We start from the raw sequence: 17467 nt of genomic DNA on the forward strand, positions 1-17467 counted from the left end.
TAGCACATACTACATGATTTTGTTGAGTTTCTATAAACACAGTTTTGCCCTTTTTTGGATGACACAGAGTAACATTGAAGCTTAACTATTAAATAAGTTGGAAGAGTAAAGATCTCCATTGTAATGAGCTCCTGACACCAGTTCTACCACCAGACCAGAAACCAGTAGTAGTGTTGTGTTTGAAAAGAATGCATTCTCCTAATAACAACTAATTGGATCATAAAAATTAAAGTGAAAATACTTATACTCCCATAACCTCAAAATATCCCTTTAAATATATATTAAATTTTATTGCTAAAAACTTGGTGAATCTTTCCGTACACATTATTAATTCTGCATAATATTCTGACCACTTAACATACAATTTTAATTCACCTGCCAGTTCCAGGTTGTTTGCAAATATTCCATTACTCTTTGTTGCTATTTTACTGGTTTGAGCTGAACTTTATTTGCCTAGAGTGCAAGGAAAGGGAGAAGTCAAAGAGAGGGAGAGAGAAAGAGTACAGTGCTAATAAGAGAAAATCATCTCCTCTTCAGGTATAAACATTCATGAACTTCCAGCAAGGAGAATTTAGTTGCTGAGAAAGAAGTCATCTGATAAAAGCATGTAACACACAATGGCAGGATTCAACCGCAGGAGAGTCTTGAAGATCTGAGAGGTCAGAATTTCAGATTGTCATCCTCTGCAGGAATTTCATCAGTTCAGGATGAAAAGATTTTGTGAACAATAGGAGTTCAGTGAGAAGACAGGAGTGACACAGAATACTATGCCCAGCCTTCACTTATTTTTAATGACCCATGCTATCTCACAGCGGATAAAGGAAGAGAAATGCTGTACTGAGAAAGTGCATGTCACAGTGTGCATTTGTGCCGGTTCACACCTTCCACAAGCCTCTTGAGGGTCAGACTTTAGGTAGAGCAGAGGATATCATGGTTTAAGCCACAGAGAAGAAAAAAGACAGGGAAGAGGGAAGGAAAAGGGTGTGAAAAATCAAGTTGGATCCTAAGGACAAGTGCTTGAACCAGTGTTTCTCTAGAGGGAAAACGAATGATGCCAAGGCAATGGACAAGGTACACACCCAACATGCTCAGCCTCAGAAGCGATATAACGCCCAGGACTGTAGCATGAGGATACTCTATGGCAATTTTGCTGCCCTGCATCTCAGATCCAAGCTGTTATTTTGAAATAGATTGTTCTGTGTGCTGAAAATATATTGGAGAAGAAGAAAACAAATAGTTTATTTCATAAAAAGTTTGTTATGTAGATTGGTACCAAGTAAGCAAATGGAAGAAATCAATATATCATCAGTATTTTTTACAAATGTTTCCTTCCCATTTCTTTTTGTCCTTATTAAGTTATAAATTATATTCCTGTCTAACAGGCCAGCTGAAAGAAAGGTTCAACATTAGAAATATAAGCAGGAGAAAGTGGTTTTGCAGATAGGAAAATTTCAGAACTTGATATAGTAATTATCTGTTAGTGATTTCCTTTAGAGTACTTTGATGTTGAACTATCTGAATCTGTAATTCTTTTTATGCTCTGCTTTTCATCTACCTCTGTTCATTCTATAAGTTAACTTTTATTTCCCAAAAAAAAATATTTTTCATCTGTCCTACACAAATTAATGCTATCTCCTTAATTCTGAATATTTTAAAGCTGTCACTGTGCACTTTCCATTTTCCCCTGCAATTACATCCAGTGATGATTTCCAAATTGCATTATCTCAAAATTTCATCCATCACGTTTACACTTTGAGAAACAAAAAATTAAGTTGTAAAACTCTTGGATATGGATTTAACTACTGGGTGTCATAGCAGTTATGGTGGGTGCCAGAGATAATGCCATACTTGAGTTAAACTGAATTTCCAAGTGATGGCTGCACTGAATAGAGTTATGGAATAGCATCTGAGAAGATGCATTATTTTTGGCTTATAGAAGTAGCAGAATACTTACCACCTAAAAAAATTTTTTAAACCACTAGATTCAACACCAGATCAGTTTTGGCTTTCCTAACTGCACCTATTCTTCCTTGGAAAGTGTTCCCAGTTTCCTGCCAGGACAACTGCTCCTGCTTCCATCACATCTATACTTCTTTTTATGTTTGAATCTAGTCAGAAGTTTCGTATTCATTCAAGAAGGCCTTTTGCCATTTTTGCTTGATTTCCTGCTTGTCTGAATGGTCCATTAGAGAAAGTTTTCCTTGAAAATCTTTTCTCCATCACCCATAGGATTATTCCAAGATTTCTGAACAGGTCAAAGTCTGCTCTTCTGAAGCCCAGGGTTGTGATCCTGCTTTTCAGTTTTTATGTTCTTCTCTTGAGATCATGAACTCTACTAAGCAGTCAAGGTTACCTCTGATCTTCACAGTCCCAACAAATTATTTCTTCTCTGTAAATCTGAGGTTGAGTAGAGTGCCTCCTCTCTTCATCACATGAGTGAGGAAGTTATCACCACTGTACTGCAGACACCTGTCACACCGATGGTGCCCTGCTGTGCTGCTCCTTTATAGATACCAAGTGGTTGAACTCTCCCATGGGAATCATAGAATGTGAAGTTTCTTCCAGTTGTCTAATGCAGCCCGCACTATAACAGGCCTGATCACTCTGATCAGGAAGTCAGAGGCAGACACCCACCACAACATCACCTACGTTAAAATGACTGTTTATCCTGATCCATGAGGTCTCAGCTGTCTCATATGCATCATTAGGGAGAGCTTCTCGCATTCCCACTGCTCTCTCACACAAAGGGTAACTCCCATTCACTACCATCCCAGTCTGTCTTTCCTAAGGAGCCTGTATTCAACCATTGTAACACTCCAGTCAATTGGGCCATCTCACACCTCTGTGATCTCAACTGCACATAGAGTTCTAATTCCTTGTTTGTTGCCTATGCTTCACTGGTATACAGACACTTCATATGGTCTTCCAGTCAGGCTAATTTCCCAGAAAATATATGAGAGATTTCTAACAATTTGTCCTCTCAGCATTTCCGTATTTGTGTGGACATATTTGGAATAGTCACCCTTGTGCTGTTTTCTTGTTTTCAAGGTGTTTCCTGTCCATATAATTGCACAGCATTTGTTTGTCAGTCCAGTCCACTTTCTCTCTCACATATGGGTAGTCAGCTCACTGTCCTGTTGCAGGTCCCCTCACCAGCCTGTTGGTAAGGATGCTTTTTCCCTAGGTGCTCAGGTGGATCCTGTCTCTTCCTAGCAGTCCCTGATCATCAAAAAGAGTCTATGGTGATAAAACGTAAAATGTTGTTGCTGCCAACAGCCATACAACTGAGCCTTGTTCTTCTCTTCCCAGGACATTTTCTTCTTCAGCAGAATCAAGAAGACACCACCTAAGTTTCCCGACTCCTTGATCACAAACTCCAGCACCATGTAGTCATGCTTGGTGTGCTCCAGGCCTCTCCTGGACTCAGCTTTGGAACACATGGAAAAGCATCAGGACAAGCCTCGGCACTCTCACTGCAGCATCTGAGTCCACCCTGGCAAGCAACAAATGTCCCCAGACAGAACATTGGGTCAGCAGATAAAAAGACAAGTGAGATCCATCCCCAAATCATCACAAAACAGATAAAAGTCAGATAATAGTTATAGCATCCAGCTGACACACAATGCATGTTCATCAAAGCAATGCTTGTAAGGAACATATAAAACATTCCTTCTAATTTTATCTTACTTTGGTAAAAGCACAGCAGCCCTCATGGGTACCGAATGTTACAATTTTTTCCTTAACATAGCATATTCTGTTGCAAACAAAGTAGCCAAGGGCACATAATAGCATCATTATTCTTAGTAACTAACTTAACGTTCAAAATGGTAAGAATTAAAAAGAAGAAAAGAGGGGAAAAAATGTCAAAAAAGTCCCCAGAGCTGAATAAAAGGACCTGGATGCTCTGACTGCTAGCCAAATAGAATTGAGTGTTATCACATTGTCCGTTTACAAAAGACAAATTTTCTCAGGTATGTCAACAGAGAGTCATATACAAGACAAAGGAGGCATTATTCTGCTCCACTTAACAATGGTAAGACTTTAGATGGAATGTGGCTTTTCATTCTATGTACCTTATTAAAATAAGGTTATACACAAACAGGAGAACATTCAGATGAGGACACAAATGATGAAATTTAGAATCATGAATTGAGAAGAAAAGTTAAAAGAACTGTGCTTGTGCAGAAATATCATAGAATCATAAACATCTTGGGTTGAAAGGGACCTTAGAGATCATCTGGTTCCAATATTCATGCTGTAGGCCGGGACATCTTCCACTGAACCGTGTTGCTCAGAGCTCCACCTAGTCTGGCCTTCCAGGGATGGGGCATTCACAATTTCTCTGGGTGAAAAACTGAAGGCTGGGAGCATAACCCTTTCTCTCCTTTTTTTTTTTTTTTTTAAGAGGACTACAGTGAATAAAGTCAGTATTAAACAAGAGATATCTAGGCTAGATATCTAGGCTAGATATAATGGGAAAAACATCTCCTTATAAGGCTGGTCCTGCACTAGTGTGACTACACAAGAGTTTAATGCGTGCATTTCCAACATGGGAATCTGTCAAATATGTTAAAGTTATGTTTATCCTGCCTCAGAAGGCAGAGATGGATGAAATTAATTTGGAATGTCTCTTCTAGCCTGAGCTTTCCACAATTCTATAATTCCTTGTGACCAAAACTTTTCCTTCAGAAGGGAAGATATCTGTTCTACCCCTGGCAGGGCTGGTTTGGTTTCTCGCCTTTTATATTGAAGGGGCATCCAATCATAAAAGATAAAAAGTTCATCATAAAAGATAAAAAGTAAGAAAAGCAGCATTTAACAGGTAAATAATCACAGCAGAGGTGTGAAAAAGGCAGCTTCACTTGCCTCCATCCTCTTGCTTCCTAATTAGGTGCTGGCAATGTGGTCGACACAGTGTAAGATACAGAGATAGTTCTTGCTCTGGGGAGCTCAGCATCTGAGCCAAACAATGAAGATCCCTCAGGATTAGTTCTTGCTTCCATGTGCTTTAAAGGCCTGATAATTTTTCGCTGTAGACCTATGAATCACATTCTAAACTGAGACAGAGATAAATAGAAAGCAAGTTATTTCAGGTGAATAGGGACTTGAAAAAAATCCTATGCAACGTGCTGCTTTTGGCAGGCAGAAGAGCATTAATATAGAAGTAAGTGCTGAGTGGCATGGATATAATCACACTATCCAAGAATAGAAAAGCTCTATCTCTGCTATTACAGAAGAGGTTGATCACTCTATTTAAAAAATGGGAGTACTTCATGGTACATCTGGCATTTAAATACTCTATTAATGAACTTCCATTCTTATTCAGAGTTGCTAGCAAAACAAATCCCCTGAGCAAATGGTCCATTGTCACTGATTGACGAAAATACAAATTTACTCATGAATTAAAAAAAAAAAAAAGAAAGAAAAAACCCACTAAAACAGCAAAAAACCTCCCAACAACTTATGCAATTCTGAAACTCTGAATAATTCACATTATGAATACAAAAGTCACCACTAACATCAAAAGAATATTTTTCCCATTCTATTTGGAGCATGGTGGGGAAACTTCTAAATCAAACTAGTACTATTTTAACACCTAACTGAAATAAAATTCCTGAGAAAATAAACACAGTTTTCAAAATATATAGAAAGTCTTGCTAGAATTAACAGTTCTGAAAGACAAACAACACAGGACAAAAATATTTCAGGTAATTTTAACTTCATTTGTTCATTATGTAAATAAACATACAACACTGTTTGGCCATAATTGCCAGTTTTCAATTAAACAGTTTATATGTCACGTAATTCTTCACTGCTAAAGACTTTTGACTTCCCATCTGGATGTGTAGTAAAGGCATAGTGCATAGTTAGAACAATATTGGTTTGTAATCTCTCTAATGTGTTCATTATATTCTATATTTTAAGGTAAATTTGCATTGTAAATTTGCCCATCATGTATTATAAGATCACTGGTCTAACTTTGGCTGATTGAGTTCTATATCACAAAGTTCTTCACAAGCTGATTTATTCTACTTCTAAGACCATTTTTGCATACATTGAATCATTTCTGCTTCTGTTATATTTAAAATAATCAATATCCTAATTATACATTTCAGCTAAAACTTTAAAACTCTTAATTCAGGGACTACTACATTTCAAAACAATGCAACCTAGAGAGCTAAGTATTACAAGGCCAAGTGGTTTGTAAGGCTATGTGAAACACATGAAGCCAGATGCACCTATCAGCGCTTCTCAATGCAGAATGAGTCAGAGGATAGTTTATGATTGTGTAGGAGGCATTAATACAGTGGTCTGGAAATGGGAAATTATTGCACTGAACTGCAGCTGACAAGAAAATTCTTCACTTCATACTTTCATAAGGGCAAGACAGAAGAGGGTAAGATTATTGTTATGGGCAATGACAATAGAAAGCTATAACCTAGAAGAAATAGTACATCATGTATCACCACAGATATGAGAGTGCAATAGGTAGAAAGTTTTACATAGTGTCTATACAGGGAGCCTAAATTATACTCATTAATTTCTACAAAACACTGGACCTGGAAGATATTTTTGCATGTAGATTATCACTAATTTATTTTGCCAGGTTGGGAACAAGACAGAAATACACTTCAGATTTGAGAAGTCTTAAGTTCTAGATAAACAGATATTAATGGAAATCATATTTTGAACCAAATGTTTGTCTGCTATCTTGTCTTAACCTTTCCTGTTGATATATCCTCATTATAATGCTCCATAGAGTCAAGTATGGCTGAAAAACAGCAGACTAAGAACTTTAAGGCAGATAAGTACAACAGGACAACATGACAAAAGCTTAACTTCCAGGCCAGAATAATTCCTTAACCTCTTTTTCTGTAAGTTGATACTTTATTCATGTTTTAAAAAAGAATCCCATCAAAAATGAGTAACTGTTGTACTGACGGCTTTAACTGAAGAGAGAAGAACCAAAGGACTGAAAACAGGTCTGGAAAAGTATCAAGTAAACAAAGGGATCCATGTATCAAATGGCCATAGGTAAACAAATAACTGGACAAACTAGAAAAAGACATTGGTCATAGCATGAAGAGAAAAAGAATTTTCCCACTACCTCTTCCCACACCTTTGTAAATGAAAGTCATTCAAGTCTCCATTCCAATGTGCTTGACACAGGAAACATAACCTTTCTCTGCACACACTTCTTTGCAAAAGTTAATAATTTAAAACATAAGAAAGATTGCAAGACCTCCTGCTGTTGCTTTGCTGCTGTTAGGTATGTGGCTGGCAATGCTGGTGAAACGACACAGTTGTTTAATGTGTTTTGAGTGGCCACCTGGGATGACAAGTTAAAGATGCACCTCTGTACACTCCTGTCCAATGGACTGCCTGGTGCACTGCTCTCTCTATGCTTTCCATTTGAAATTAAAGTTGCAATCTCTGCACCTTCAAATGCTTTCTCTTCCAGGCAGCAAGTGCATGAATTAACATCTTTTTGATGATCAACAGTTCCTGTGTAACATCTCACATTCTAGTGACATTTCCAATTCTAACACTTCTTCTCTTAGTAGTGACTTCAATCCCTGCTCCTCACACTTCATACTGAGCTCAAAATCAATCTTCAGACATACATCTCTAAGCACTGTACATAAGAAACTATAGATCCCCCTTAAACTGTTTGTTAAGAATGACGGAATAAAGATAGTGGCTATTCTTACATAATCTTTATATCTTAGAAAAAATGTACAAGAAGTCTTCGCTGAAAGTGAGAGTTTTGTCTGCTTAGTGCAGGAGGATTTGTGAGTCATAAAATGTGGGAACATTAAGAGTAAAAAAAAAAACGCTGAATTTAGTTCTGAAAACTGTTGGATATATGCTTACACTGTAGGAAAAAAAGAAGTATCAGATTCACCCAACCAGCAAGTATCTTCCTGTGGGATAACTAGACTGTTCTTTGACCATACATTCACGTGTAACTGTGGAAGCACGAACTCTCAAGTTCTTTGCAATTATGATGCAGAATTTCAGCACTGCATCCACTTGCAAGAATATCCTTTAGCTACAGTATATGTGAAGTTTCCAGTATAATATCCTGAATATTATTTCTTTTCTATCAATCTGTTTCGTTAACTGCCTATAAAGAAAGCATGGGTAACATTGTGCAGTCTGCAAGAGTTCTCTCTCACCTATTTCTTAGATGCCGTAGGAAATTTTTAGCTGAAATTTAAGGCAAAAAGAACAATATCTATCCTAACATTTTTCTTGTATATTCTGATAAAGTTCCAGGACTAAGCTCAGGCCAAATCTAGTAAAAAAAATACATATATATATATGTATAAAAAAATCAGTCATTAGAATAATTGCATCAAAAATCTTACCTAAGTGGTGATTTATCACCACTTCTAGGGTCTTCCATCTACCAATGATACTATGAGGATAGAACACCAAGAAAAGGCCTCTGTAATGAGAGCTATAACGTCCCTCAGACAGTAATGCCAGTTCAGCAATTGTTTAAGATTATTCAGTTTCTTACTTTTGTCCCTGATTGAAAAAGATTTGTGTTCGCCCCACCCAGACCATGGCAGAGTGAATCGCTGTTCTGCAACCAGAGATTGAGCCAGAAAGAGAGTCCTAAACAGAGTTTCTCCACCGTTATTTTGGCACCTCAGACATTATAAGTCTGTTGTGGTCTCTTATTTCCTCACATATGAAAGGGTGCACCATGGACTTTTTTTTTATAAAGACACTTTTACTCTAAAGGGAAATAAATAGAGATGCTGTCAAAATACTAATAAAAAGACATGCTTAATACTTTTCCAATAACTGATTTCTTTTTTCTCTTTTTCTGTTTTTGCTTTAAAAGGCAATCCATGATTTCCAAACTTTTTTAACTTCTTGATCTTGCAGTATGAGGGTCTGGTTACCACTTGAGTTGCTGGACCTAGTGACACTACTGTCACCATTAGACACTACTTGAAATCTTTATTCATTAAGCATCAGCACTTAAGGCTTCAAACTATGCAAATCAGAATCATACCAAATTTACTCATTTCATATTCATACCTTTAAAAGTTATACAAAGCACATGGAAAAGCAGAATCAGACTCATGACCTCTGTTGATTACCAGGAATGAGGCACTAGAGCAACTTTAAACAGTCTGAGTGCAGAAATATTCACTGTTTTGCAAGAAAGCAGAAGTTAATCCAAGATACTTTATCCAAGTTTATTAAATGCTAGCAGATATGATTGACATGTGAAGAACATTTCCCATTTAGTGTAGTTAAGAATCTCCATCACAAGCATAACGCCATATGGCATTATTTCCCTTTATTTCTACTATTTCTTTTAAATGGAAATTTTGAAAGCAAATAATATATTCTATATCTATATTCTGTTGTCAACTTTCATCGAAGTATGAGCTGCAGATTCCTCAATGGCATACTTACCTGCTTAAGCTGGTGCAGGAATGTCTCTGGGTCCAAGAGTAATAGGTCAGTGTAGATAAATCCTGGCAATTTTCAATGCCTTGGTAGCACAATTTAAATTATAAACCAGGCTTCAGTTTTGATTGACACAAAAACCCCTAATATCTACTTAAGTTCACTGTGCTAATTTACCAAGCAAGCTTAAGATTCATGGTGAATATTATGTTTCCACAAAGTTGCACCCTTTAAAGGCAGACACTTCACAACTTTAGCCTAGCCAACCAATATTTGAAACTAAAAGCATGAACTACAAGGCATTAGACACCATGCAATTCACAAAAAAAAAAGAGTCTATTAAATTTTTCTTGATTACCTGTTCGAAGAAATGGATTTTTCAGTAAGTTGTTTATTTGTCTGGGGGACTGTAGGTAAATTAATGCTTTTAGAAAAGTAATGTCTATTGGGAATCAATAACTTATAAATCCTAACACTGTAGTTGGAAAAAAGTTTAATTACTTATAAAATGATCATTCCACTATGTTAGTCAGATTTTATAATTCCATCAAAAATAAGATTCCTTAAAAAGCACTTAATATACCAGGACCTCAATCATTTCTGTATATTAATATTCTAGAACAAAATCCATATGCAGTGAAATTATAAGACCAACACTCAGCTTGCTCAACACTCTTGCAGAAAAAAAGCTGCTTTAAAGACAAACATAAATGTCCTAATTCTACATCTTAGAAGACAAAGAAGAAAAAAATATATAACTGGTCTCAGCAGCAAGTTAAAGTACTGGTGCCTGGAAGTGAATTTGAAGTTTACAGTTTAATCAGAGCAAGATGTCATCCAGGACTTTAAAATATTTGGTACTGACAAAGGTGCTAGTAAAGTAAGATAAAACCCAACTGACAGTTCCACTATAATTATTTCATAAATAAATATCTTCTCTAGACTCTTGTTTTAATAACATATTTAATTTTCAGTGTAGATTGAAGCTGCAACATTTTATCTCCCCTGATGATACACTTCATTCTCTTCAGATCAGTGTTTATAAAGATCATGTTTCTACACATCTATCAGGAGCTGAATAGGATTGTTCTCAGAAATCTTGATTATTTAAAAGGAAAAGGATTAATTTCTATTCAAAAGTATAATCTCCCTCTGTAGTAGATTTAAATGGACACAGGGTTTGCTGTTGATTAAGCTTTCACTTTTAGTGTGCTCAGACCAAGACAGAAATCCCATGTACTGAGAATACTGATCCCTAGAGTATCATTTAAAAAATCATACCTCTGATACCCAATCCACTTTTCTGCAGTTTACAGTGTGCTGAAATCTGTGAGGCAATTGCCTATTGGAGGTACTGGACAGAAGCGTAACATTCCACAGAAAGATGACTGCCTTGTTTCTTGCATCATTTCAGATTAACTCTAGCAGAAACACCCAGGAACAAATAGCTGAGATCACTAATGCCTTGGCCGTGAAAAGGACTAAATGAACTTACAGATCTCTACTGCATCTAACTTTCAGGATTATACAGAAAATAAACCCACTGTGAATAAGGGTTTAGCACTGCCAGAAGCCAGGTTGGACTGAACCAAGTAAGAGGTCTGTTTTACCTGTCTTTCAAGTGCTAGAAACTAAATTTCCTTTCAATCCATTATTTCCTAGCTGGGAAGTAAAATGAAATGTTGAATGGCATCTATTTTCACGCTGGAGAATGGAAAAAAGGACCAGAATCTTTCCACATTCAAAATAAGAAATCAAAAAAACAGCAAGAGTAACTACTTCTCCTTTGAAGGTTATTCTGTCATATGTACATAACAATCTTCTAAAGATTCTCTCCCATCAGAGATACTCAGTAATTTTTGCCATAGTTGTCAGTTGACCAATGCTGAATAAGTACGTACAGAAAATTACTAGTAAAGAGTTCTATCTCCTCTTAGACACAGAGCTGAAAGGGAAACCAAATGGATGAGTGGTCAGGTAATTACAGAGCCTTTGGAAAGTAGACAGCTACACAGAAAGTACATGGTCGTAGGTGAATCTTTTTCTCTTATTCTTCCCTTTTCCATCTTTAAAAAGTCTCCTTTTAAAGAAAGAGGTTCTTTTTCTTCATTTAAGCTTCCCTACTTCACTCCCTTTTGTTGCCACACCGCTCCAAAATGTTTTTTTTTTTTCCTTCTGAAAAAGCAAGCACAGGAGAGCTTTAGGTAAAAAACAATCCTAGTTTCAGACAAGGAATGCCCTCACCATATAACATGATCAAAATATGGTACCCTCCATGGGGAGTTACAAGGTTCATCCATGTAATTTCATGGGTAGTTGCAATTTCATCCTCTGAAGAGTTCCTACAGCTTGTTGGAATGCTACGAGAGCCTTGTCCCACTGGAAATATAACCATTGCAATGACCTGTAGTCTGCCATGTAATCCATGGCTGTTGTGAGTTCTGTCTGTCTTCTCCATCTCTGCTTCCCACTTCTCTTAAAATGATCTTTTGTCAAAGTACTATTTTTTTTCCTGTTGTGCTAGTTCTTTTCCCCAAATTACTCCATTTCGGCATCCTATGTAAGTGAAAAGAAAAATTGCAATGCCAGACACTCCCTGAATTGGTATGGATTTCTGCATATATCTGCATATATCTTGCATATATCTGAAATTTAAAAAACAATGAGGGATTTGATTACCTGCCTGAATAATTCCTATTCTCTTTTTTGAAATTCCATCTGGGGTAGTTACAATGAAGCAAATGTAAAGATCATCATCTTTCAAAATGTTCTTGATGAAGGATGAGGATTTGTCACCCTGGAAGCATTTACAAAATAAATTCTTCCATTGTATTTGTCTTTTCTATGAATGTCATAGGTTGGATGTAAGACAGTTGCATTTTCTTTATGAGTTACAGTAATTTTCATCCAGGATATCTGGATTATCACATCTTTTTTTTTGGATATATACATTGTAGTTTCACCTTCTCAGTAAGTTTTACAGATGAATCCACAAACTATGCTTCCACACTGGCTAAAGCAGACACAGAAATTCAGTTTCAGAATTAGCATAATTAAAAATTAAATTTGTAGAGAAACCCAGAGACAATTTTGGTAGCACTACAAGCAATACACTGAAGAAATAGTTTGCTAAAAAATCTCTAAATCTTACAAATTATTATTACTTCTGAATTGTGAATATCATCGAACAGCTAAAATTTGTTTGACCCCCACAGTCACACACTCATGAATTACAATCATAATCTGTCATGATATGATAAAAAAAGGAAAGATGTTAGGTTTAAGAAAGTAACCTCGCTTCCAAAAAGCTGGAGGCCAACAATAAAAAGAACTGTGTGGTCCATCTGAAGGAACACTGGAATCAATGACTACAGTGTGACATGGTTTTATTCAATCTCTGCACACCAAGTGCCTCTCTCACAGGATGCTTATACTTTTGAAATATGAAAAACACAATGTGCTTTTTACTTTTACATTCTAAGAAACACCAGGTTTGAGGCCTCAGTGCAGTTGCATCAAAGATTGTCTGAATTCCTACCAAAATCCATCTCAGAATGAAGTTTTCACTACTAATAAGTATACAGCAATATGCATAAATACTGTGATGAAGTAGGGATCTTTAGGTTTCATCACCAGAATTCTTCCATTTGATGTATCCAAAATGAACAGAATTTTTCAGACAGTGCAGTTCAACATTTATCTACTATTCAGGAAGTACAAAATCTAAAGAGAAGATAAGAGACTTCCTATATATTACAGGTCATAAGTCTGTGAGTAGTTATAAAAAGTAATGTCTTAAGGTCTGAGAATTTATTTGTGATAACATGTCATGAGGTATTATTTTGGGATCAAAATTATGCAGCTTGAAAAAATCTTGTTCAAAGGTGTAAGAATCCTGACTATTCATGACTCATGTTGAAATTTGTCAAAACAAACCTCACTCTTACATTTTTTATGGATTTTTCTTGGGACAACTACAAGCATGTTTGTACCTTAGGAGACTATAGTTTTATGGAGTTGCTTAAAATTAGAACAATATAACTGATTTGAAGTCAAAACTAAGCTTGAATCAATTCATTAAAATTCTCAAATGAATAAACAAATGTAATTGGAACAGAAGCTGACAGCAGAAATTAATACTTCAGGTGAGTAATAGCCTGTACAAGTTTGAACAGGACTCAGCATTAGATCTGCTTAAAATACCTTCCACAATGCAACAACCTGCCTGGAAATAAAAATCTGTCTATATTTATCTCTACAACGCTAGGTATGTTTTAGGATAATACAAACTACTGGTTTTTTCCAATTTGATTGATTCTCTGATTTTCATTGTTTCCAATGACTCCCTTTTGCCACTTCCCAGATAGATCTGTAATTCCCCATTGTTGCAGTACACTTATTTCTACTCTGCCTTGTCAACAAGCAGAATCTTCCAAATGATGAAGTAATAAAAAAATTGTGCTCTGTAGCACTTTTTAACTCAAAAAGATGTACTACCTGAATACACTTACTTTGAGAAATCAATAAAGGGTAATATATAAATATATTAATAAAAATGTCTCTTTTGTCAAAATTAGAAAAAAAAAATAAAATTATAAAGGTTACTTTTCACAGTCTCTTAAGTTGACGTGATTCTTGTGTTCCTGTTATCTACAACAATTTTTACAGAAATTTCAAGTATTTTATTAATTTTCTTCTTATGGAGGGCAACTCCCTGAAAAAAAGATCTGTGTTTCAGTGTGAAAAGGCAATAAACCTTGACTTTTTTTACTTTCTCTTTCCTTGTGATTTTTTGCTTTAGCAAGTGACTGCCTATTTTTTCCTGTGTGGTAAATCACGTTCACAGCTGTAGGTAAGTGCAATTGCTGTTGATAATGTATTACTCTAAACAGGATTGGTTTTTCCTTTTATGAGGAAGTTGTATACTTGGAATTAATAGAATCAAAGAATCACAGAATTATAGAATGGCATGGGTTGGAAGGAATCTTAAAGATCACCTAGTTCCAAGTCCCCTTCCATGGGCAGGGACACTTTTCACTAGACCAGGTTGCTCAGGGCCCCCATCCAACCCCACCTTGGTCACTTACACAGACGGGGTATCCACAACTTTTTGGGGAAACTTGTGCCTCACCACCCTCATAGATTCACTAGATATGTTACAGATCAAAAAGATCCTTATAAAATAGAAAAATACTATATGCAAAATCTTTTCTTAAAAGCCTGAGCTTAGTTTACATATCATATTTAATAAAACTGACTCTTCATTAAAATTTCTATTGACCTTGTCTCTTCATTTGTGCATTGTTTTTATTATTACTTCAATATTCTGAGAATTTCCTCAAATACTGGAACTTCACAGCAGCGAAGCAGCTTTGAGGATTAATAAAGTCTTAATACATGATTGGTTTCTTTTAACCTGCCTCATGATTTCTAAGAGTATTATTTACTTACATTTTAATTGAGCAATTGAAATTGTCCCAGACAATCCAAAATCTAGATTCACAAGGTACACCTAGATATTCGGTAGTCCATCTGATGCTCAGTATACATATCTAAATAGAGGAGAAATGAGTTGGAGACTGAGCCTGGTTCTATTTGCATGACAAAGTTATCTTTTCAAACAGATCAAAACATTAACTTATATTTAGCTTGTCTCAGGAAACACAGAAGTATTACTGATAAGAAAAGCAGGAAATGGGAAGCTTCAGATACTATACTGCAGATTTTGTATTGAAAATGAAAGAATTTAAAAGTCAAATGTGTCATGTTCCTAGATGTTTTGTGGCATTGTAGCCTTTAAACCTGTTACATTGGAATGATATGGATCCCATATTTAAAACTTTAAGCTCCTCCTAGCAGTTCTCAAACTGCAGTTGCAGAAATGGCAAAAAAAGAAGTTACCTCTGTAACTCGAAATATTATTCTTTATTCAACAATATATATGCATATAGTAGTTTACAGATAAGTGATGTTCCGCAAAAATCTAAAGTAGAATGGAAAATATAAACAAAATATGTTAATTTTTTCACCATTATTATTACAAATTAAATTTTTGACACATCTATCTTGTTTAACTGAAGCTGAGATAAAGTATTCATGAAGACTCCAAAACAAAGATATATTCCCTTAAATGAAAATTATTTTTCACTTATCTGTCTATATATATAAATGGCAATTTTATTGCTCTGAATTTCATGTTCCATTCCATTTCTCCCCATCTGGCACTTAAAGTAAAACAGAAGTTAAGAAATAAACTTCTAATCCCATATGATGACTAAGTATTGATGATATGTTAATGTATAAGGACATTTAATTGCTCTACAACAAACACAGTTACTACAAATATCAGGAATTCTTGGCCAGCTAGTCCCAAGAACAGTATCCCTCATCATGCCTGCTGAAAAAAACCCTGTAACCAGAGCACTACCGGATCTCCCTCCAAAGGCTGCAGTTTAAGTCTCCTCTAGATGCCAGTAGAAGTCACCCATACAGACTTGTCAATACACCCATGAACCATAAATCTGAAAACTGTAGGCACTCTGAAGGTTTATTTCACTGGTATAATTTGGGGATTGGCACATAAAGCATCATATTTTTACAGAAGCTGTAACCTATAAAAAGATAAACACACACCAAAAGATAAATATACTTCCACCCTACCCACCTGGGCAGTGGATGTGTCAGAGCAGGTATTGTAAGGGAAAACCCATTGTGCAGCCCACTCACTTCTAGCCTCTCCTCATTCCTTCCTTACCTCTTTTTGCCCTACCCCCACTTCACTGAAAGGCTGGAAAACCCTCATTTCTCCGATCATCTGTGGATACGAGACTCACAACAGCATCAGTAGCACATTTCACAGTCACTCCATCACTTGAGCAGTTCCTTGGTCTCTGCCTCTCTGTTTTTCTGCCCACTCTTCCCTACAGCATGTCTCTTCTTTCCCAGTTATGCCACTTTCTGGCTATCCTTTGAACCCCAAAGCAAAGGGAATGCTCACAAACAAGCCATATTTAACTAATAGTTGGCTAAATGCCAAATACAGTTTGAAAACAAAAGTAGCACAGTGGAATTTTCCGGCTGAATTTACAACCGTGGGATGTGGTTTAAAAGAAAAAAAAAAAAGAAAGAGAAAGAGCAAAAAAGATTGTGCAGCAAACACAATACAGATCTACAGCTTGGATTTTAATCATGACTTGAACATACATCTTCAGAGACCCTGGATGAGTCATTTCATTTCCTGGTGAATTAATTTTCCAAATTCCAATACATAGATAATACATAATGAATGTTGCTGTTTCAAAGCATGTCACAATAATCTCTGTAATGAGGTTTTTTAATAGAAATTGCTACAAAACTGTGAAGAATAAGACACACATATAGGGCCAGCAAGTATGTTAATACCCTTTTTAATGATTCATTAGTATTTAAGATTTAGCAGATAGGCCTTTAGCAATAATGCAGAAAGAGTAGCAAATATACTTGCAGAAAGCTGTTACCACCAGAAAAAAAGGCCTTGACTGTGGTAGTGCAGTGAAGCAGGAGATAGCTATAAACATCACTCCAGGTACTACTGCTTTACCTGCAAACATGACCAAAATGAGCAGGGCAAAAAGGCTTTTTAGTTTCAGTGACTTTTCAGTGAAGATAACGAAGCGAGTGGGCTGGAGGGAGGGAGGTTTTAGCAATTTCACACCTTCTGTGAGCATCCCTGTAGATTAGCTCTAACCCTGTAGAAGCCAGGTTAACCAACCAAGAACAAAAGTTCAGTCATAAGTGATGTAACTCCTTTCTCCATGAATGAGGGTCTACCATCAAGAAAAATACCTCTTTTTTTCCATTCACCATTCTATGTTTCTTTAAGCAGGATGGCTGAGTGGTACAGCCAGATAAAGGCATAATAATTCAATTTGCTTTTTCCTATTCTGCACCTAATTTAATTGAATCAATAAAGCACCCCAAACTGGATTAATCTATAGGCATGCTTGATTCAGTAACATAATGGATAAAATTCTTCAGTATGTTTCTTTATCCT

General features: G+C 36.1%; 1 protein-coding gene across 1 annotated transcript in view; it reads right to left on the reverse strand.

The window, feature by feature from the left end:
* CD226 (CD226 molecule) overlaps window positions 1-17141 on the reverse strand; it is a 32647-nt gene extending 15506 nt beyond the window's left edge. The window contains 4 exon segments of the mRNA XM_018075334.1: window positions 12115-12231; window positions 12234-12363; window positions 12366-12448; window positions 17015-17141. Of these exon segments, the coding sequence (XP_017930823.1) occupies window positions 12115-12231; window positions 12234-12363; window positions 12366-12448; window positions 17015-17141 (457 nt within the window).
* Window positions 17142-17467: the final 326 nt, after the last annotated feature.

The sequence above is a fragment of the Manacus vitellinus genome, unplaced genomic scaffold (genome assembly GCF_001715985.3).
Source record: "Manacus vitellinus isolate BGI_N305 unplaced genomic scaffold, ASM171598v3 scaffold_1_pilon, whole genome shotgun sequence".
NCBI classification, from domain to species: Eukaryota; Metazoa; Chordata; class Aves; order Passeriformes; family Pipridae; genus Manacus; species Manacus vitellinus.